Here is a 24,243-nt window from a genome sequence, read left to right on the forward strand (position 1 = left end):
AGGCAAAACAATGTCACAGTTTGACGAGCATGAGATTGAGGTTGCAAAGAAGCCACCTAGATTTCAGTTTGCAATTTGACCACTAGGTGGAGACAAAGCTGTCCCTGAGCACCACTCATAAGGCTCAGACAAAACGATGGACACAGATCTCGAGTTTTATCAAGTAGATGAACATGTATTTAGATGTCTTTGTTAAAATCTTTTTTTAATTATTGAAAACTGTGGTGACACGTGTTTTATTAAATTGTTGGTTGAATGAATGATGCGGTACACATAATGTATTTCACTCCATTGGGTCCTCAACCAACTATTTCCTAGATAGTTGCTTAACTTTTAAGACCTAAATGACATTTAGACTTTATACACCTCCAATCTTTGGCCTTGGAATCTAGTGGGCAACATTTATCATCATTACATAAATAAACATAAAAACACCTGAAAAGAAATAAAAGGTAATTGTTTCATAAACCAGCATTTTCTTTAAGCATGCCTGCTATTTTACTTGGTGAATATGTGGAGACGAACTCTTTGGACGTTTACACTGTTTGTTGATCTTTTTTTGAAATTTTGATCAAGGTTAGCTGTCACAAACCTAAAGGCCCATATAGTCAATCTGTATTTTAGAATTAATAGAAAACAACAACACAGCACCTAAAAGGACCTGTATGAATTATTATTTTGTGTCTTTTTGTGTCACTAACCTTTTATATACTTTGCCTTCTGCATTAAAATGCTCACTATTTTGTGTGTTTTTATTTGAATGATCTGTATAAACTACAGTGTGGCTACAGTCATATAAGATGTAATAAAAACAGTTTAAAAATAGAAGAATGGGGATCCTTTAATCAGCAGCAAATTGTGTATGTAAAATACCCTCACAGTGGCGCCTGGCATGGTTGCTCTGATCTGAATCACGCGGAAATGCAAATGTTTCATTTAATCCTCTTCCGCTTGTGTGTTCATGCGGGTCATTTGAATAATACGTTCATTAGATACACTATGAAATGATTCCTGCAAAACAGATGGGAAAAACTTCATTTTATTCAGAGATGAGGTGGAAACATTTCAGGGAAGGAACCCAAGCTAATATTGCATTAATAACGTGCTTTAAAAGCATCTCCAAGGTGCAAGTGATGTTAACAGAGAGGGACAAAGCACTCTTTTGGCTCTGCCTGTGTGTGTGTGTGTGTGTGTGTGTGTGTGTGTGTGTGTGTGTGTGTGTGTGTGTGTGTGTGTGTGTGTGTGTGTGTGTGTGTGTGTGTGTGTGTGTGTGTGTGTGTGTGTGCAGAGCATGAGTCACACTGCCTGCCTGTGATTGGATGGTAGTTTACGGGTGAGGGAGGGGTAACAGTGCCCTAGGGTCCGGTCCGTCTGTCAATCTCTCCTCTGGTTCATTCATACATTCATCTCCATGCGCCATCATAGAGAGAGACAGAGGAAGTGAGCCAGAGCGTCTCATTCATAAAAAAAAAAAAATAGGTTCATTCATAAAAGCTACACAGCTCCCCCAATGCCTAAGACAGAAAACGCTGATGTGGTGAAGCAGAGCTGGAAGCCGTGGAACTGACTGAGTAAAGTGCTCGGCTCGGCCGGGAGCTTTGAGACTTGCTGCGCAGCAGGAAGGATTCTGAGCTACACAGGACGGCCCCAGTCCCATGCAGGTGAGTCAAATTTGCTGTAATGTGGAGTGGGAATCACATCTGATGATCAGAGGACAGTGTTTCCCAAACGCAAGGATACCTTTGTAAATAGCAGCCGATTGGCATAAGAACTAAAACTTAATTTTAATTGATTATTGTGTCATTAATGCTGTCAGCTATTTCTCTTTTCCTCTTTTTTTCCCCCCCTTCATCTAGTGTTTCAGTGCCCTTATTATGAGAGAGCAAACCATACCCCCTTTCAAATCACAGACAGGACTCCTACCAGGTGGGTCCCTTTTAAGGGCAGCAAATGAAAACACCTTTTTTGCCTCTTTAATTAATTTGCTCTTCTTTGTTATCTGTAGGTATGCTGAAACGACCCAAATACAGCAGACTGCACAACGATTCCTTGACATCTTTGGAAGATCACACTGAAAGAATGCGGCTCTCCAAGAGGGACCTCTGCTTAGACTCTGATTTCGCTCCTCTTGATCCCGGGACACCGTCTCATCGGGGTTCCTCTGCCGGCAGGAACTTCATCCCCCGCGTGGCCAGCATCCGTCTGCAAAGTCCTGCCTGCCTGCGACGAGGCCAGAGGGGACAAACAGACACAAACCGGGACAGAACTGTCCGTAAACAGGACGACGGACCTCTGTCCAGAACAGACTGTGGGTCTTCCCTCGATGTGTCCTCCTCCACGGGACCAGACCTAGTTCACTCGGCTCTCCTCTCCACAAAGCGTCCCATCACGCTGCACCGCATGGCCAGCCTTCCCTGCACCCCGTGCTCGCAGCATAACGGAGGGCTCTGCTTCCTGAAGGCAGTAGATGACTGTGCGGTGGTGAGGACATCGAGCAGAGCAGTTCACCATCACGTGAAGGTATTTATACCCGCCCATCATACCTGTGCATTCACAATCTAACAATAACTAATGTATATGAGACTTTAAGCACCACTGCAGCACCTCTTTATGAAACAAACTTTAGTTTTTCACCTGAATGTCTGTCTCCCTGCACGGGCTGGGGTTAACACCTTCAATTGTGCCATTGCCAAAACAAACAGACACAAAGACATCCGGCAGACCCTCATCTCTCTCTGCTCTTTTGCACACCATCATGCTCACTTTCATACGTTCACCCCCCCCCCCCCCCCCCCTGCCCCCTCCCCTTTCTCACATACAGCTTCCTGTGTAGGCAGTAGTGACTCATCCTGGCTCTCTGCTCTTCTCTGGATCAACTCTGCTTGCTTGCGTTAGTGTGTGCGCGCGTTTGTGTGTGTGTGCGTTCGTGTTCGACTAGCAGGGCTCATGCTGTCCTACAACCGGAGGTGTGTTCGCATGGGAGATTAGGAGCAGGACTTGTGAGCTGAAAGGCAGTGGAAAAGAGAACGGACTGTCTGACTGTCCTCTATAAACAAGCGCACACACATCACACTTCCGCCCACTCACCCCGTCCACATGTACGCTGATTGATTTGAGCTGGGTTCACATCAATGGATTTACTCATCCCGACTCCAGCCTATGGGGCCTTGTTTCGCTCCGACTCATGGGCCAATGGGAGAGGGGCTGCAGAAAGTGAGCAAATGTTGCCTGGCTGCATCAGTGCCTCTTCATTACTTTCCACATATATTTTACTATCAAGTTATAAAATCCACCATATAATATGTGTTGCTGCAGATGACAAGAGTTGGATTTATTGGACAGAAAATGACTCTGCCTTGTGGTTACGTTGATTATTTTTCTCTGTAATTAGTTAGTAACTAGTGTTCTTGTTTGCATTCTTCAAGTACATGGGTAACGTGGAAGTGATCCAGTCTATGAGGACACTCGACTTTGATACAAGAATGCAAGTCACACGGTATGGTAACACACCCACACCCACACACACACACACATCCTTGTTTACATTGTGAGGACCGTGCCTTAACTTCCATTGACTTCCATTCATCTTCAAGCTTTCCTATGGCCTGAGCCTAAACCTTAACCTATCCATTACCACTAGAAAACTTAATCCTAACCCTAATTGACACCTTAGTCCTAAGCCTAACCCCTAGCCCAGAAAAAAGGGAGGACCACATAAACGTCCTCATTTTACATTGAAGTCCTCCCAGTCCCTTTACTAGTAAAATGAGCAAAAAAGGTTCTCACTCAGCTGCAAGTACAACTAGAAAGAGAGAGAGAGAAAGAGAGAGAGATGATGTTATGACACATCATTGCGCATGAGGATGAAACAGATTTTTTTCAAGGTGTGTAGCCAGAGATGAGACATTTTACTCTAAATTCAAACAGGTTTAAAATCAGGTCAGTTAAAATATTTACAAGCACTCATCATGGGCATGGAGATGATACTAATCATGGCCATTTGCATCGGAACTGTCCATTTTCCAGGATGAAATTACTTTGAAATAAGCAAATCTGAATTTTTATTCTTTGTGAATTTCTTGTGAATCAACATGGGATCAATGTTAGACTTGCTCAGATAGTTGTACCTATATAAAGCCATACTAATTTCTAGTTAAACTTTAAGAAACTACACTTTGATAAAAAAAAAAAAACAGTTTGCACCCATCAACAAACATGTGTCACATTTATGGTTGGATATGTGACTGCTCTATAGTTGATTTAGACCGTTCTTTTCCTGGCACTGTCTTTCTTTTAATTTGTTCCACAGATTCTAAACCGAGTTTGGGGCACTTTCAGGAAGACTGTCTGTTTCTGTTGACCTGTGTCATACATTTCAGCAATCCAGTTTATTTAAGATCATTTATTTTGGATTCATGTCAATTTGGGATGAATGTCGTGTTGAAACACCCAGTTGTGTTTCAACCTTACAGCTGCTGGTTGAGATGAGGTACTTTAGTGAAAGTCCCCTGTCTTTAACATTAAACCTTTTTCAATGTACCAGAGTAACTGGTAGCAAAGCTACCTCCACCATGTTTGGCAGCTGGTACAGTGCTCTTCAGTTTGAAGGCATCTCCAACTTGCTGCTGAGAATAGGGAGACTAGGTTACATGCTTTCTGTGGGACTGTACTTCTCCAAAAATCTCAAACTATTTCTTCCATGCTCATTGAACTGGGTATAAATATTGGTTCAATGTGGATGGAGTCCATAACTTTTATGGACAAAATTTCTAGGCGCAGCCAAGGTGTTTATGGGGATTCATTTTGGTGGCCTTAGGATTGCGTCTCTGCTATTCGCGGATGACGTGGTCCTACTGGCTTTATCAGGGCGTGATCTACAGCTCTCGCTGGAGCGGTTCGCAGCCGAGTGCGAAGCGGCCTGGATGAAAATCAGTGCCTCCAAATCCGAGACCATGATCTTGAACCGGAAAAGGGTAGAGTGCCTTCTTCGGGTTGGGGAGGATGTGCTGCCCCTAGTGGAGGAGTTCAAGTATCTTGGGGTCTTGTTCACAAAGATGGAGCGGGAGATCGACAGGCGGATTGGTGCAGCGTCTGCTGTGAAGCGGGCGCTGTACCGGTCCGTTGTGGTGAAGAGAGAGCTGAGCCAAAAGGCGAAGCTCTCGATTTACCTGTCGATCTACGTTCCTACCCTCATCTATGGTTATAAGCTTTGGGTCGTGACCGAAAGAACGAGATCCCGGATACAAGCGGCTGAAATGAGTTTTCTCCGTAGTGTGTCTGGGCTCTCCCTTAGAGATAGGGTGAGGAGCTCAGTCATCCGGGGAGGACTCAGAGTAGAGCCGCTGCTCCTCCACGTCGAGAGGAGCCAGTTGAGGTGGCTCGGGCATCTGGTTAGGATGCCTCCTGGACGCCTCCCTGGTGAGGTGTTCCGGGCACGTCCCACCGGGAGGAGGCCCAGGGGAAGACCCAGGACACGCTGGAGGGACTATGTCTCCCGGCTGGCCTGGGAACGCCTTGGGATTCCTCCTGAGGAGCTGGCCCAAGTGGCTGAGGAGAGGGACGTCTGGGCCTCCCTACTGAAGCTGCTACCCCCGCGACCCGACCCCGGAGAAGAGGAAGAAGATGGACGGATGGATGGATGTGGATGGGGGCACTGGTGTTCCAGTAGTTTCCAGTCTCTGGGCCCTGGTGCCTTCTGGGATTTTCTGGACATCCAAACCAATTTGCTGCCATCTGAGGGTGACAGTTTGGTCACATCTTTGCAACTTGGATAGAACTGGTTGTTTCAACAAGACATTGATTTGATTGAGATAAGATAAAGTTAGAACTTTGTTGATCCCTCAGGAAACCCTTGTGCCAGGGTTTGAGTACAAAGTAGTATGCACAAGGAATCACATAAAATACAAAAATAACATAGCTAAGTAGCCACTGGCCCTGACCTACTGAAAATGTATTGACTTAGCCTTAAAGCTGGCACTGTGACAGAAAACCAACAAATTTAATTGAGCCTTACCATTTTGCAAAGAACAGCGGTCCAAACTCTGTTGATCAATATGCAGCTGTTATTGAGACAAGTAAACGTTTTGAGGGGAAATGTATATTTTAAACAGGAATGGTTTTGCAGGTGGAGGCAATGGACCCTTTTCCCTCTTTGTGCTTTTTTGACTGCTTTTCAGTAATTTAGCATTTTTTCACACCAGGGTCACTGTCACTGCAGATGTTGCACTGGAAATTCAGCTCCTCAATCAATGTGTGCTTTTGCCAGAAGGTTTTTGTCTCCCAGCACAGTCTCGGAGGTGATTCCTGGAGACATGCTGTTACTCTAGGAGAGCTGCACAGGGCTGTTAGAGGTCCTTAACCCATCAGCAGGACCAGGATCTGCTCTTTTGTGCAAGGAGGATGACTACTGCCAGAGCCTACAAAGTGACCTCCAGCGTGCCACTGGTGTGAATGTCTCAGACCAAACCATTAGAAATAGACTTCACCAGAGTGGCCTGAGGGCCTGACATCCTTTAGGAGTAGACTCTGTACTCACTGCGCAGTGCCATAGAGCTCTACTGACATTTGCCAGAGAACACCGGAAAAGAAAGGTACGCCCCTGGCACCCTGTTCCCTTCCCAGATGACAGCAGGTTCACTCTGAGCTCATCTGGCAGACATGAAAGGGCCTGAAAAAGCCTTGGTCATGTTGTTCAGCATAATTAATTTGGTGGTTGACTGTTGTTGGTCAGGGGTGGCATATCCATGGAGGGATGCACAGATCTGTACAGGATAAATAATGGCATCTTGACTGCTATTAGGTTGCGGGATGAAATCCTCAGATCCATTGTTAGACTCATTGCTGGTGCGGTGGGTCCTGCGTTCTTCCTGGTGAATGATAATCCCCGATCTTAAGTGGCAAGAGTATGCAGGCAGTTCCTGGAATATGGAGAAAGTGATACAATAGATTGGCCTCCAAGCTCCCCTGACCTAAGTCCAACAGAGCATCTCTGGGACATCATGTTTAGGTCCATACGACACTACAAGGTTGCACCTCAGACTGGCCAGGAGCTCAGTGATGCCCTGGTCAGGATCAATGAGGAAATATCCCATCCAATGGTCATCTCAAAAGGAGAATCCCCCGATCAGGCACACATACCATATTGTTGGGGCCTTACAAACTATTGACTTGTTTGGAACTGAGAACTCAATAATTGACCAAGGCACGATGTTGTGCTTAATAATAATAATAACAATAATAATAACCTTAATTTAACAAGTTTTGTCCCATTGAGATCAAAAGATCTCTTTTGCAAGAAAGATCTGGCCAAGACTGGCAGCAACACTTAGTCACAATAAACATAAACTTACAATAAAACATATGCAAATGTTTCAAGTAAAACAAATACACTTTTGCAACCTAAACATAATGGGATCTAGCATGGTCTTAAATACATTCGGAGATACTAGTGTTTTAAGTTTACGCTCCAATTGCAAACTGCTCCACGCTGTTGGAGTAGAAAAGCTAATAGTTTTCTTCCCCCTTTCAGTTCTGTAACGAGGAACACTTAAATTTAAAAAGTCTTGAGCCCGGAGGCTCTAGGTCCTGTTACTTAATGTCAACAAAGATGATAGATAAGGTGCTGTCAACTTAAGAATACCAATGGCCAAGCCAACAAACATGCAGAGATGACCATTTTATCTTAATGTACAAGAGACAGTAATGAGTTAGGGCCCTATAATTTGTAATAAACCGTAGCACCATGATACAGGCTATCCAGCATGTGAAGACATTAAGCAAAGGTGGTCATGTATAATATATCACCATAGTCTTTAATCGGAAAATAAATTGACGGCATCAATTTCTGTTTTACCCTAAAAGAAAAACAGGATTTATTTAAAAAATAAAATCCAAGTAAAAACTTCAGCTGAAAATGTGCTTTAAAAGGCAATTTGTCATCAATTAAGGACCCCAGATATTTGAACGTAGATGCAAGTTCAATTTGTTCACCATCACCATCACAACCTTGCTGTCGTTGAGTTGGTGAAAAATATTAGCTTTGTTTTGTCAGCAGTCAAGACAAGTTGAAGCTGACAGTTTTTCTTGTTTTCTACTAAATGCCTTTTGCATGTATGCAACAACTTCTGTGGGTGTAGATGTAAAGCAATATATCACTGTGTCATCTGCATAAAAATGAATTGCTGCATTTGAAATATCTTTTCCAATACCATTAATATCCAAGATAAATAACTAAGGACCCAAAACATAACCTTGTGGTACCCCCTTGTGAATACATTGCATGTTTATTAAGTCCAGAGTAAAGCAGGATACAGACAATGCTGAAGGCAGGCCGCTCACAGCAGGGGAAGACAGCTAAATAGGCTGGAGTCAGAGAACTGTTAGATGGGCTAGGGTCATACACAGAGCAGGCAAAAAAAGGCAGACAAGTCCAAAAGGTCTTGACAAGAATCATGGTCAAAAAGCAGTCCTGGGTTGTGTCCAGAAATCAAAGGATAATGAGGAATTCAGCAAGGGCAAGGCTAACTGGGAATCCAAGAGCAGGAAGAACAGGTCGAAACCGGCGAGGCACACTAAACACTGGAAAGCAAGTCACACTAGGCTTGAAGAGACTCTGGCCGAAGAAGGCTGTGAAAGGCAGGCATTTAAAGGTGAGGTAACAGGTGGAACTGGTGGAGGAAATTATGATAGTAGCAGGTGTATCTGCTCACTCTAATAAACAGAGTGTAGCAGAGCAGAGACAGACAGACAGCCCAAAGAACAACAGCGGAAAACTAGAATGCATGACATGAATACTATTTTGAATTGCTGCAATGAAATTTCAGCAAATTAGACTAGCCTGCCGTAGTAGATTTTCAGTCTCACTTTCTCAATGACTTCAGATTAAGCTCTCTGTCGGTTCATAATAATCGTGAAATCATCAAATGATGTAACATCCTTTTGTTTCAAACTATTCCTTTACACACACACACACACACACACACACACACACACACACACACACACACACACACATTCATTTGTACAACTTAATATCAAACATGGTCTTTTCACTCACTTGTGAAAGTTTAACATTAATTGTGGTTAGCATTAATTTTGGCGTGAAGTCCATCCATCCATCCATCCATCCATCCATCCATCCATCCATCCATCCATCCATCCATCCATCCATCCATCCATCCATCCATCCATCCATCCATCCATCCATCCATCCATCCATCCATCCATCCATCAATCCAGTTATTGTGAATTTCAAATATTTTTTAAAAAACAAAAACCTGTAATTAATACCAGTAAAGTTGGAGAAGCTTAAAGGAGGAGGGATTTTTTCCTCTGTCAGTAATGCGATTTAGAAATGTCTGCACAGATGGACAGGAAGAGGTCAAACCGAGGTCTGGAAGTACAAGTAAACATTCTGAGAAAAGAGATCGAAGGATTCCAGAAAGTCAAATTATAATTGGCTGAATGTCAGGGAAGTTCAGCAGACATTTTCTACATCGTCACAATAAAACGATCAAAATTCAAGAGTCATAGATTTCACAATTTAATTATTTCATAAGCCAGATGTACTCCAGAAAATTAACCTACTTTAGCTAACACGTTTTAAGAGAAAATGATATAGGAAGTACAATCTTTCAAACTTAAAGGAACCTATGCTCTGATTCAGTGGATGAAACAAGTTTTTAGAAAGACAAACTCAAAATCTTATCTCACTGGTGGAACTGTGAACCAACTTTGTGCTCATTTCCTCTCAAAGTTAGACACTATTAAAAAGGAACAAGATCAAAATAAAGATAAAAAGAACATTTACACACATATAATGCATTATTCATATGTTTGCACCCACTGAATGGAAAAACTGATGTTTTGGATGTGCATTAAAGAGTATCAAAATCTCTTGACTCCAAATCCACTTAACATATATTTGCCGAAGCAACCATGTGTAGCTTATTATTTATTTTCAAAGAGGGGAAATCAAATTAAATGTATAATGTTTCATAAACCGGGACTTTCTCGTCATCATTTGATATTGACATCCTAGTGCAGAATGCCAACACACAGCAACCTCTGTTAACAACAACGCTGCTGAATGATGGGCCAGAAAATCCAATTAGATGAATTTCCTCCTAATGATCTCTCATAGTCTTATTAAAAAGCCAGCCAGAGAGAGAGAGAGAATGCATCCATTACATAAAATTCGTCTTCAAGGAGGAGAAAGGCTCTTCCAGGAAAACGGCCTTGTTGCCTACATAGTTATGTCTGTTTTTATGATTTCACCTTTCTAAACTGAGCACCTGCTCTCAGATATCCTTTGGGCATTTGGATTGAGCCTTTTAACTTCTTCATGGGGAATAAAAAATCTTCCTGCAATAGAACAGGGCATTGGTTAAATCTCACCATCTTTAGCAAACAATATCTAGATTTTATAAATAAACATTATCCCATATCACAAAACACACATGTAAGGACCTTTAAGAGTTCTTAAAAAAATCCATTGATAGTGACTAATTTAGGATGACAACCATGCTTTGAGACACACAAAAAATGTAATCAATGACCTCTCAATGACCAACCTCATTGGATGGTTTTGGAAACAGCTCTTTAGTTTTTATACAAGTGGCAGCCGCCATATTGGATTCTAAGGTTAAGATAGACAAGGAACTTCCAAAATTTCAGAGTCAGGGCTGTGAATGTTTTGTTGATGTGTCTTACTCTGAACTAGGTATTCATACTCAGTCTGAAGAGACAAGATGTTTTAGGTTTGAAAGTCTTCCATTGCGTTGATGTTCTCAGTGTTGGACACATGACACCGGCCACTTTATCACCTCGACTGAAAACATAACCCACAGCACCAGGTTGTAACACGCTTAAAATGTGGGTCAGTATTGTGATGCTAAAGCAAACAACATCTTCCCTGTCCCTAAAAAAATCATATATTTGAATAATAGTATTTGCATGTTTATTTGTACGCTATGTACAACTACTGACCCGTGTTCTTTTTACCGCTCCCTCTTCAGTCCACAAGAGTCCAAGAACAGAACAGTGTGAAATCTTGATTTGTTAGACCATTAGGAAAGTTTTGGAGTCCACTTAAGCAGGTCCAGATGAGTTTTCCTTTATGCAGAGACCTTGTACAGACAGAATGTTGCCTGGTGTGGTGTGACAAGATTCAAATTCTTTAATGGTCCATGTTGCCAATATGTTAGCAAATAAATAAGTTAGACGTGAAACTGTCAACTTAGTTAGTATGTGTTTGCATGCGTGCGTGCAACAGAGCACAAGTACACTACACAGATTTTAAATTCCTTCAATGATGTTTTTTACTCCTTTTTACACACTGCTGCAATCTGAACCATCACTTAAAATGAGGCCGTTGATCTATTTACAAAGATATTTATAGTTTATCCTGAACATGAATCAGCATAGTTTCAGCAGTACAACACATACTATAACATGTGAATCCTATTACTATTGAGACCAACGTTTTTCAGAATGATATAAAGCTACTGATGCACTAATCAGAATTTGGACTCTGGTAAACGTTAGTTCAAATACTAGAAGATCTGTTCTCACCCTATTTATTAAATGCAACAGAACAAGGACCTCCAACCATTTTCAGTTTCTAAACACTTCAACCAACAGCATTAAAATAAAATTGATATAAAGGTTAGGGACACATTGGCAATCCTTCCTCCCCGCTGACTGCAGATTGTACTCAAATCTGGACTTTTTAAACCTTAAACAGCATGTTCATGTCCCCCCATGCACACATTTCCTTAGAAGTTTTGTGTAAATCCCTCATTCTCAAACACCAAATGTCAACTCTAACATCCAAAGTACTGACCCAGAAGTCCTGTTCAGAGACCTCAATGTTATGGCCTCTGTGGCGCAATCATCAGACTTTGAATCAGTGGACTGCTACAACAGTTCTCTTTGTGGCCTTCAGGATCATCCCGTCCCTCTTAAATCAAGACTGGTGTCCTTCTCTTGCTCAGCGCTCTGATATATCTGTGAAGACTGTTCTTCTGACCTCTCAGTTCATAAACTAGCTCACAGAGCCCATCAAAAAGCCTATGTAAAATCCCTCCATGGTGCACAATACAACAATTATTCTAAGATCTTCAATAATAGCCCAGGACATTCCAAGAAACTCTTCTCCACAATTAAATACATTCACAACCCTCAAAGCCAAGTCCACATTGATTCCTCAGGACAACAGTGCAGTAACTTCCTCACATTTCTCAAAGACAAAATGATCCATCCGGTCTCAGCTCTCAAGTTACCCAGATCCTCCACTGTCTTCTATTCATCAACACTTTGAGACTTTCAGCTGCTTTAATGACATTATGCAAAGTGATGTTGAAAGCTTCATTGAAAGAACAAAGTCTTCTACCAGCACTTTGGACCCCTTCCCTACCGTCCTCAACAAATCAATCTTCTTTGCTATAAGCCTTCTCACCGCACATATAATCCACCATTCATTACAGTCTGGCCAGGTCCCATCCTCACTTAAAACCATTATCATCAAACCTTCTGAAAAAGGCTAGCTTCAGTTCTGAGGGGCTTTCCAACTACGGGCCCATCTCCCATCTCCTGCTTTTGTCTAAGGTGCTGGAAAAAGCTGCTGCTGCTCTGCTGCAGGATCACCTCCGTCTTCACTCCTTGTTTGAAAAGTATATATCTAGTTTTCCTCATGCTCATAGTACAGAAACAGTACTGGTGAGGGTCACCAATGGCCTCTGCATGACAGCTGCACTGGCTTCCCCTCCCTACTCATTCTCCTTCACCTAGTGGCAGCTGTTGACACAGATGACCACTGTATCCTCCTCACACTGATACTTCCCTGAAATGGTTTTCATACAACCTCGCAGACAGAGCTGAATAGGACAGCCTTGGCAATGCCGAGTCCTGATTAGCCCCTGTCACTTTTGGTACCCCCCGAGATTCTACCTTTGGACCTCCTATCTTTATTTTATACATGCTTCCTCTGGGCTGCGTCATTAATCGGCATGGGATCTCCTTCCATTGCTATGCTGATGAACCCTCATCTCTAAAGACACAGTCTGTATTCCAAGACATTAATCTTGAATAAAACAGTCAAATCTAATTGAGTTACTAAAATATGCAATATTAGCTTCTGACATGTGGTAGATTTGAAGTATAACTTCACCAATGTTTTACAGAGCAAGTTTTCATCTAATACACTACCATAAATGTATTTATTTTGATTCTTCAGTCGTCTTGGTTACCTTAAGGAGCAAATGCTACAACCTTGTCTGCTATACAGTAGCTGCTTGTAATGTGGTCCTCCTCCTTTCTCACATGCCAGTCACAGGATGCACCAAATCACATATTTACAAAGGTATCTCTGTGCCTGTGTATTCGATAATCTGTGTTTGTGTGCAGGGAGGCAATTAGCAGACTGTGTGAAAGGACTTCAGTGAAATCCTTGCTGAAAAGTAAAAGGGTAAGTAAGGCACAAACAGAGAAAGATGCGGCAGTCAGATGACGGATCGGTAGAGTTAACTGGGATTCTTGTTGTTGTCAGTTCCCGTGTAAAGGAGTCTCTGCCGTTTTGGGTCAGATCAACATGCAGTTTTCTGGGAGCAAAGCCATCCTCACAATCTCCACAGACAGTTTGACTCTGATGACAGCCTCCACTTTACAGGTAACAGCTCAGTCCACATTACACCTTTCTCACATTTGGAGTTTAGAGAAAAAAAACATGTTCCTCTCCTTTGTCTTCCACAGAGGATTATCAACCATCCCATGCAGGCCATTTCATTTGCCTCTGGAGGAGACCCAGTATGTTCTTACTTTCAAATATTCCACAAGAAAAAACATTTTCAGTTTCAGAGAAAAGAGGGGGGAAAATTTAAAAACACAGTTAAATTCACAGTTATTATTATTCTATATTTCGAAAGGTAGAAATTGGTCAGACAGCTTGAATTAAAAACATTTCTTTTAAAGGTTGCAAAGATCTGTTGTGAAGTAATTGTGCTAAGAAATCTATGACTGAAAGATTTCAAAAGCATAACATAGTGTGACCCAACTGATTGATTTTCTATATCATAATGTTAACTTTAAAAAAGCTGATTAATACTGTACTTCATCAGATTTAATTCAGGTCAGGTCTTTCCTACCAAGAGAGACACATTTATTTAGAAGTTACTGATCAAATTTGGTTGTTGCCAAAGTAATTTTTAACATAGAACTTAGCCTCATCCTTGCTTTCTGTGGCTGCTTTAGCTTTTTCTCCCTGCTCCTGTTGCAGTGCGCGCCAAGCCAAGCATTGAGCAGGCCAATATTATTTACACAGACAACAGTGACTTCCATATAACTGGCTTTTTTGATGTGCCTATAGAAGAAACTGTGGGTCACCAGTTTTACAAGACTACCACCAAGCAACAATCACAAAAATACAAATTAGCTAACGAGGCTAACCAGAGATAAAGGATTTTAAATAAAAACAGAAGTAATAAATAAAATTAAAAATTAAAAAACAGCGGATTTTTATCATGGAAACAAAAGTAAACTGCTGACCAATAAATACAATATTTACTTCAGGAAATGTTAGAACATCCTCACTTTCCTCTTGCTTGTAGCTAGCTTAGCTCATGTTAGCAAAGTTTTTACAGTTTCTATACAGCATAACTCCACTGGGATTATTGCAGGTCTATTTTTTCCCCTCTACCTACTGTTATGTGTTTTTATCACCTTCACTCTAAGGCCCTCCAATGGAAATTTCCTTTCTGAAAAGCAGAAACATTGATCTTATCTTAAGCCAAGCTACAATACTTTTTTTTAAATGGTAATCAAATAGTTTTGGTAAATGCAGATCTTAACTTTAACCTAAATCCTATCCTATACACAGTTTACGCTGGAATCGATTGGACTAAAAGCTCAAACAATGTCCAAATGTTTATCAAATTTAAGTAAGATATGAATAAATGGTTTTGACTCAGTACATGGGGGTGCAGGTCTTTGATTGTTGGTGTTCTCTGGTCCTATTAACCTCAATAATATTAGACAGATTTATAATGATTATATATTATAATAAGAGTCTAGCTATAAATAATTAAATAATGTTAAGATATTGCATCATTTTAATCCATATTATAGTAGGTACACACTCTTGTGGTATATACTAAATAATTATGTATAATATATAATGAAATGTTAATGTGCTGATGATGAAATGAGTCACATCAGGGGTATTGACAATGAAATGCATCATGAATAAAAGGTGAAAAAACATATCTGTACATAACATGTTTTACCAAATCTCAAATTAAAGTTTCAACCACATGATTATGTATGAATAGGAAGTGGAAGTCTTCTTCCCACTCCTTTTGGAGTTAAATGTGCTTCTTTTTTATATATAAATACAGTATCATGTAAAAAAAAAAATAAAAAAAAAATAACTGGATGGCTTAGACAATGTCTTGTTTGTATTACATATTGAACCATAGATATATCTATATCTATATATCTATATCTATATATCTATATCTAAAACTATATATATCTATATATATCTATATATATCTATATATAGATATATATAACAGTATATGTAGTTCCTCCTTTTTATCCAGTGTGGAGAGTAACATGCATTTATTTTAATTTTTAAATTTTTAATTTTTATATGACTTGAAATAAAGCAGTCTACCAATCTACCTACCTTTCTCTACAGATGTTGGACTTTGATGCTTTGAGTTATGACTTTAATTATGTGTCTTTAAATACATTCACAGGACACAGCCGATTATATTGCATATGTTGCAAAGGACTACATGAACAAGAGAGGTAGGACTCATTTTTAGACTACAATAAACTCCAGATATATGAATTATGGGAATAACGTGTCTTCTCACTTTCGCGTAGCATGCCACATCATGGAGTGTCCCCAGGGTCGGGCTGGTGAGGTTATCAGCACCATCGGTCAGGCCTTTGAGACTCGTTTCCGGCAGCTTCTCAGCCAGACATCAATGCTCCTCTCCCCAAGGTTATACAGTTATTAGTGTGAGTCAGCACGGTGACTTCACTCACAACAGCAACATCTGATCATCAAGGATTTTGTTTTTATTCAGGTCTATGGTTAGGATCTGTTCCGAATGGAGTCCCAAAGAGACACCAGTGGACCAAAAGAACAAGCAGGTGGATGAGGTCACTAAGCAACAGGAGTATTATAATGTCATCACAGGGAAAACCTTTTTCCCATTGGTTGAGAGAAAAGAGGACAAGCAGGTGACAAAGGAAGAGAAGAAACAGGAGCCTGATATTCAGGAGGTAAGAATGTATTACTATTTGAACAGCAATGTAATTACATAGGCAAAACTGTCTTTGGCTATCTTTTGTTGCTTCTAAGATGTTGTTGCCAATATTGATCCCCTTTAAACCTGCTCTTAATTTGTAACCGATGTCTATGCTCATATACAACACCACTTTATAACCAAAGGCTGCTAATCTATAACTAGTTGTCAGATAATATAAAGCTTTTTTAATTCAAATAAACAAATGTACACTAAATAAAACAACTGTTTTTTATGGTGATAATTTGTAATTCTATGTTTTAATTCTGCTTATATGTATTTTTCATGATAAAATTAAGTAGCTGAGTGACTCAATTCCCTGATGAAAGCTGTTAGATGTAGTTGAAAGCCTTAAGGTCAGTTTAGAAGAAACCATGGTCATTTTAGTAAGTACTCAACAGCAGCTGAATAAATAGAAATGTCATGCGCTAGAGTTTTTAGTGATAGATTGCAATACTTAAACCATTTGTATGTAATATGTAAAAATATAATTTTTATAGCCACTAAAAAAAATATTTAAAGAATAAAAAAAAATCTGTCAAGAAATCGTTCTGTTTTTATTGTTCGGAATTAGTTCATTAAAGCCAATCATTTAAACAATTACGCCCCAGGGTGGCTCTTTACAGCGTAACTCCATCAGTGGGTCACCTGGGAGAAACAACTGAACAGGAAATGCCTTTCTCAGCAGCTTGGTAATAGAGGTCTCTTCCCAGAATCGTTGTGCCGGTGTGGGAATTGAATCAGTGACTTTCTTGTCACGACCTCACATCTCTAACCTTCAGGCCATCACTCCCATTATATGCACACACACACGCACACACACACACACACACACACACACACACACACACACACACACACACACACACACACACACACACACACACACACACAGAGACATACATTTTGACTCGCACTCAGTAACAAAGAGATCTGTCATGTTTGGTTTGTATGACTCATCTGTTGCAGGTCTGTTTGTCTCCGCCTGTTTCACTGTATGAGAACCACTCCGTCAGAGAAGGAACCTCAGCTCCATCTGCAGGTGAATGTCAGCACTGATCTTGCTGGAGAAAGTCCTGTTCTCATGTAGTGTTGTAGGATGTGTTGTCTCTGAGGAATGCTTTTAAACACACCTTTTCAACATTTTGTTTAACGCTTGATAGTCTCATCCCTCCACAGTTCAGAAGTAAATAATCCACCTAATATTTCAAAGGCTGAGTTTAAAGATTTGCCTAATGTCATGGACATATTAATGTAACATGTAGACAACAGTTAATTTAAATTGATAAATTAAATAAAGCTTTTTCAGCTGGAACATGTTGTGTACATCGCTTAAACTGTCTACATTCATCGTAAAGGAACACTGGTTATGAACAGATGAATACAATTTTGTCATAGAAAGGAAGGTATGGTGTGTTCGACTGAATGTTTCCAAATGTGATGGTAAACATGGCATCGTCTTCCGCTTATCCAGGATTAGGTTCAGGTGGGAAAATCTTGGCCATATTAGTGAGACCTGGGCACCCTAGATATTGGAACAATGCCTAGTACTGTAGGCTTCACTTTTGAAGCTAAGCATCAGTAAGGCCTCCATGGAGTCTACAGTCAACTACAGCAATGCATAGTCTATAAAATAACATTTTGTTTTTTCTTGTGACTAATTTCTATTCTTGTAGTGAGAGTTTTTGATAACCGTTAAGTTATCATGACACACTGGAGCTGGGTAAAATCCTGATTTGTTAAATATTGTAATTATTTTCTGACAGTAAAACGTTATTTGTAATTCCCAGTCTTCTTAAAAGTCAAAGGATTTGTCATACAACACAAAATAGCCAGTACATCATATAGGAACGTATTCCCTATCTGTGTAATTCAGTATTTCCTCTTGGTTTTGTCCCCACCAGACTCAATGCAGTGTGAGGACAGTGGTGAACGATGCACTCCCCAGTCTGAGACCCCTGTGCAGCCCTTAACTCACCAAGAAGGCTGGTTTCACGGCAGGTGAGGAACCATCGTATCAGCAATTTGCAGGTTTCAGGGTTTGTTCGTGAAGGCATATTTCACAGCAGCTCTGGTTCCTTCATTTCCAGACTGGGCAGAGAGCAGGCAGAGGCTCTCCTCACCTGCAGTGGCGATTTCCTGGTCAGAGAGAGCAGCTCGGCCTCTGGTCAGTACGTCCTTAGTGGGATGACGGGGGCCACTGTACAACATCTGCTGCTGGTGGATCCGCACGGGCAGGTAGTGTGCTGTTACAATGCCTCAAAAAAGTATTCTAACCCTTAACCCTTTCCTCGTTTTCACACTAAACAGACATAAATTTCAACATATTTTATCTGGTTGTTATGTGATAGATCAACTCAATACAAGACATATTGTAAAAATGGAAGAAAAATTATATGGTCTGCAAAATCTTTTACAGATAACATTCTTAAAAGTGTGGCATGGATTTCTATTCAGTCTCTTCTACCCCAATACCCCTAAATAAAATTTAGTGCAACCAACCTCCTTCAAATGTCCCCTAATTAGTAAGTATAGTCTATCTGTGTGTAATTTAATCAAAGTGTCAGTCACGCTCTTATGTGAAGGTCTCAGAGGTTTGTTAGAGAATTTAGTCAACAATCACCATCATGAAGACCAAGGAACACAACAGGCAGGTCAGAAAAAAGCTTTGGCAAAGTTTAAAATAGGGTCAGGTTTGGAAAAATAGCCCTAGCATCTCAAGGAGGACTATTCAGTCCACCATCCGGAAATGGAAAGTGTATCTCTCAGTTGCAAAACTACCAGGTCAAGGTGGTCCACCCAAATTGGCAGGCTAGTCAGGAGGCACAATATTCAGAGAGTCAGCTCTATGGTGACTCTGGAGGAGCTGCTCATATTAGGAGAGACCGCTCCTGTGGGGCAGTCTATTGGCAGGACAGTTTTTAGTTGTGCCCTCAACAAATCCTTACCTGACTCCGCCAGATAGATTTGCTCCGCATATCCATCTGGAAACCTTCCGTTGAAGTAATTTTGGGAAGGGGCGAAAATACTGGTTAGCTGATTGGCCTATGTTGGTGATAGACGGGCCAAATGAACCAATCAGATTCGTCGTCGCTCGTAACAGAGCGACGACGAAAACACAACCACAAGCCAAGCTACTCTTGCTGCTGCAGGTAAAGGCTCGTTAGCTCAGCAAAGAAATATTCTGTAATTCTGATAAAACTTGCTCCATAGCCACGCTAACGCTAGTTTCATCGGCTGAAGCCGCCATGTTCTTTAGACTGAACTGTCGCGCTTCCCGCTGCGTCACACCTCAACCCGCCTCAAAGCCAACGCTGATTGGACGTTCGTTTGGTGAACGGCTCCAAATTTTCTTTAACGGAGAGTAGCCAGACGGATCTGCGAGTGAAACCTTGAAAGCTCGCGAGATCAGGATGGTCTCGCGAGGCTAAACAAATCCCGCCAGGTTGTGTAGATTTTGTAATTATAAAAACAACCATAAGCAGTCTTGCTTAAAGTTTGATATAAAAAATGCAGCGGACAAAAGCAAGCATGTGGACGAAGGTGGTTTGATGAGGTAAAACATAAATCTGACTTTTATGTCTGTTTGTTGCAGAAAACTAACAATGTATATAACCCTAAAGAAACCATCCCCACATTACGGTGGCAGCATCATACTGGATACTTTTCTTCTGCAAGTTGGTCACGACTGATGGACGGATGGATGGAGCCAAATACAATAATTTCTTTCTGATAGAAAACCCATTTGATCAAAACACTAGAGATCGGGGCGGAGGTTCTTCTTCCAGTCGGCCTACAGTCCTAAACATACAGCCCAAGCTACAATAGGAAGGTTTAGATGAAAACGTATTTGTGTGTTAGAATGTTTTAGACCAAAATTATACAGATCAAATCTATTAGATTACTTGAGCAAACAGTGGCTCTACAAAATTTGATGGTGGTGGGGTTGCAAGGCTGAATACATATGCTCACCACACTATTCAGATATTTGGAGTTCAACAGTTCAAAGGAAAGTAACACAATTTTAACAAAGGTGTATTTTAAGTTTGTGGTTGTTGTTGATAAAATCTAAGAAGATATCAAGTGGTATGTATACTTTTTAATGGCACTGTAGAGGTGGACACTCAAGCATCAGGATGGGAGGAACGCCCTCAGTTTTTTTCTTTTTTTTTGTGTGTGTGATCAGGTGCGCACCCGGGACCAAGTCTTTCAGAGCGTTGGTCACCTGGTGCGATTCCACATGGAGAAGCAGATGCCCATCTTTTCTGGAAGCAGCAAGCTGTGTCTGAAGCAGCCGATTCTACAATCGCAGTAACACAGAGAGACTGTTACCTGTAAATACAAGATCTAAACCCCAAAATTAAACAAAAATGCCCATCAACCCCTTCAGCAGCCTTACAAAATGAAAACAACCTGTGCACGTGCTTGATCTGGTTTACACTAAGCTGTTTTACTCATTTACCTTCTGGGGATGTTGTAGTAATAATTTCATATTTTTCTGTGTGCACTGTTGATGAAACTATTTGCAGTCCATTTGTTTTTGTCTATCATGAGTAAATTTTTCCACTCCTCTGTCTCACATTGAGAACGGCTGATGGTCTGCAGAACATCCGGTCTCCTTCATGCAGACTTTGCTGGTCCTTACTCAGTTTAAGCACAACCTCTGCTGCAGGAAGGAATTACCAGAACACTGGCTGACTTTTTAAAAATCATTCTTATATGTGCAAAATGTGTCTTGTGGTCAGTTACTTGATTTCCATTGATGTTCTGATTTCATGTGCCCATTTCCTATGTTTCACTTTAAAAATATCTTTGTGTTTCGTCCCTTTGGAATTTTTAGTAGATGATTAGCTGACACATGTTTGGATATTCTGTTTTCTCTGAAGCAAAAATAAATCTAGCTATTTTACAAGATGTTGGCGGATTCTGTTTTATAAAATCTGCAACTGAGGTTAGAGAATGTCTCATTCCTTTTTGCACATCATAATACCATTTTAATATCTTCCAGTCAACCATTTGTGAATGCAACCATCCATGGATCCACCGATGCTCCCATCCACCCCTTCATTTATCCATGCACCAATCCATCCATCCATCCATCCATTCATCCATCCATCCATCCATCCATCCATCCATGGATGTGAACATGGATGGATGTTTACATATTAAGATGTCTGGTAGGAGAGAGTTCCAGAGTTGAAGAGTGGGTGAAAGCTTTCCCCCCTCTGATGCTGCAGGAACTGTAAGGTGAATAATGGAAGAGTATTTGAAGAAGCAAGAGGAGATGGTGACATCTCAAAAATCAGTAGAAATCAGTAGAGTGTGTGGGGTGGATGTTGATCTTGAATGTAAAGGTCCTAAGACAGAGCCTAGAGGGACACCAAATGTTACAGAAGAGGTGGTGTGTGTGTGTGTGGTGGTGGTGCAGCAAATAAGGTAAGAGTAGGACAAGTAAGAGTGGGAGGGGGGCACAGATCATAAAAAACACCAATGATCGTATTAGCTCGCTTTCTGTATATGTTGGTTGGGGAAGAAAACTGGACTGGGATTGTTTGAAGCTGTCATTGGGAGGTAATTGGGAAATGGAGCTGAATAGCAACTGTTTTTTAAAGTATAAGAGATAAGGAGATGAAAGGTAAATTGGAATTGGGGCAGAGACTATTGTAGTTGTTGGGATCCCATCCAGGTTTTATCAATCAACCATTCATCCATGCATTATATGGCATAACCAGTTCAGCAGGGATAAATATGTAGTCCATCCACCATTTTTTTTAGATTGTCCCATGTTCTCCATAGTCTCCTCACAGTAGAACAGGCCGGTAAAACCTTTAAGCACATGTACCTGGGATACATTAAGATCACACACACCTCAACCAACTATTTTTCACGAATAGAAGCATCCATTAAGTGAGTTTATAAGTGAGGACCTGTAGAAAAGGTTCTGACATTACGAATCACATCCAGGATAGCTGGATTGAGGACTGATATCATATCCTCCTTACATGGGGTGCACTTTCTGCTGCCACATGTGCCACAGTATTCTTGTGGGGAACTGTAATTCTTTTGGCTCTACTGATCAAATTATTGATACTGCATTGCAAGACCAATTTCACATTTAAATTAATGTCTTAGTAAAATTATCAATGCGCCTACACATTCCCCCAAATTTACATTTTAGACAGTTGTGACTGATATATAATCTTACTGTTTTTCATTGATGCAGTTCATTATATTTTTTGCTGTGACGCATGGGCTGTACCAACATGCAGCCAGGCACTCAAGAGTAGCACTGTGATAGAAATAGTTGAATTGAAGTATTAAAACTTACAGGGAGGCACAAGTGCCACAGAGCGTGGAGCACAGAACAGAAAACATGGCTGAAGATGGGAGACAACGACGGGGCATGGTAACAGGAGGCTCCAGAGGAGAGCAAAAGAAGCCGGTAAGTATATACGTACACACCGAGGCAGTGAGGGGGAATAACAGGCAAACCAGAAGAACTAATCAGTGAGGATGAGACCGCTGAGGGAGAGAGAATTTAAAGCAATCAGGGAAGATGTAGAAGTGCAGAGACAAAAGAACAGAGCAGAGAAGGGGGGAAGAGACAAATAAACATGAATAGAGTTGAACAACAAAACCCAGGAGATCTAACTGGAAATAAATGTAAAAGGATTACAAGTAAAACACAAAAGAACAAACTAAAGGAATGCACCAAACAATCAACAGCCTTAGGAAAGGACCCTATATGGTGAGATGGTAGGACAATACTAACAGTAATGAAAAAAGACCTAAAATGATAAGAAAATGATCAGAGTGACAACACAGATTAAAATCAAAACAAACAACAATGGGTCATGACATTTTGCTCTTTGTTTAATTTTTAGACATTTATTTATATACTCTTTTTACTTGTTTCTGTTTTTTCTAAAATTATTTAAGTCGATAAAATGAAAGTATTAATCATACCTTTTCAATTGTCTTTAATGGATTGCATATTTTTGATTATCCATTTAATATTTTTTTGCTGTTCTACCTTCGCATTTTCTCTCCCTTTAGAAACTGCATAAAGAAATGACTGAAAGGGAAATTCTAAAGGCATGGTTACTGACACGTGCTTAAATATCACAATAAAATGTAAATTCAAAATAGTTTATCTCAAACTGTATGGAGGACCAACTCCAAAAATTCAAACCATATTGGTGTTTTCCCAACAACAACAATTATTATTATTATTATTATTATTATTATTATTATTATTATTATTATTATTATTATTATTAGTTGTCTTTTAAAATAGCATATAATAATACCCATTTAAATCCACCACTTTCACTTTTGATTCAGATGCGCCTGACTTGTCTCCAAATGTTATCATCCACAAGATGGTGCTATGTGTCTTTATAGGGGCCCTTTATAGCAGCGGGACATGAAATATGTCCTGTTGATTGGTCAAATGGCCTTGTGAAGGACTGGCAGTCTGCTGGTAGTTTGTCTCTCACCTGATGACAGCTTGGGTAGACTCTGGCCCCTTCACGACCCTGGACCAGGAAAAGTGTGTATAAAAGGAATGGATAGATATAATAAAGCCTGCTGGGTTACTTAAACCATTTGTTTTAGTTCCTGTACACTGTATACAACATTTCACAATGAAAAGTAGAAAATACAAGCTTGTTGAAAAGGCAAACATAAATGAAAGCAATAATTCCCACATTTCTACAGCAAAACTGATACAGATGTTTCAGACAGAGCAATGAAAATGGCCGGTTATAAACAGCATATAATAACTGCTGCTAGACTTCTTTCTCACTTTTCAGCGTCCTGTTATGTATTCACTTTAAGGCCGTGCAACATGACAAGAGCTGAAAACAAGAATCTAGCAGCTTTTAGATAAATGAGAGAAGCCTGGAAGGTCTTGACTGTCCTAATCACC

General features: G+C 40.5%; 1 protein-coding gene across 1 annotated transcript; it reads left to right on the forward strand.

The window, feature by feature from the left end:
* Positions 1-1,401: 1,401 nt before the first annotated feature.
* LOC105936341 (SHC-transforming protein 1) lies at positions 1,402-21,216 on the forward strand. Its single transcript, XM_012877122.3, has 14 exons — positions 1,402-1,661; positions 1,857-1,926; positions 2,006-2,520; positions 3,426-3,496; positions 13,405-13,465; positions 13,547-13,666; positions 13,750-13,803; positions 15,756-15,807; positions 15,886-16,006; positions 16,092-16,290; positions 17,283-17,355; positions 18,218-18,314; positions 18,404-18,551; positions 20,500-21,216. Exons 1-14 carry the CDS (start codon positions 1,656-1,658, stop codon positions 20,626-20,628), a joined length of 1,716 nt encoding a protein of 571 aa, XP_012732576.2. The 5' UTR covers positions 1,402-1,655; the 3' UTR covers positions 20,629-21,216.
* The last annotated feature ends 3,027 nt before the right edge of the window (positions 21,217-24,243 follow it).

The sequence above is a fragment of the Fundulus heteroclitus genome, chromosome 4 (assembly GCF_011125445.2).
Source record: "Fundulus heteroclitus isolate FHET01 chromosome 4, MU-UCD_Fhet_4.1, whole genome shotgun sequence".
NCBI lineage: Eukaryota > Metazoa > Chordata > Actinopteri > Cyprinodontiformes > Fundulidae > Fundulus > Fundulus heteroclitus.

What these genes read in the sequence shown, in the direction of transcription:
- LOC105936341 (XM_012877122.3), top strand. An exon ending in TTGCCTCTGGAGGAGACCCA is followed by an intron (nt 13,804 to 15,755) that starts GTATGTTCTTAC and finishes ATACATTCACAG; the next exon opens with GACACAGCCGATTATATTGC. An exon ending in AACCTCAGCTCCATCTGCAG is followed by an intron (nt 17,356 to 18,217) that starts GTGAATGTCAGC and finishes TGTCCCCACCAG; the next exon opens with ACTCAATGCAGTGTGAGGAC.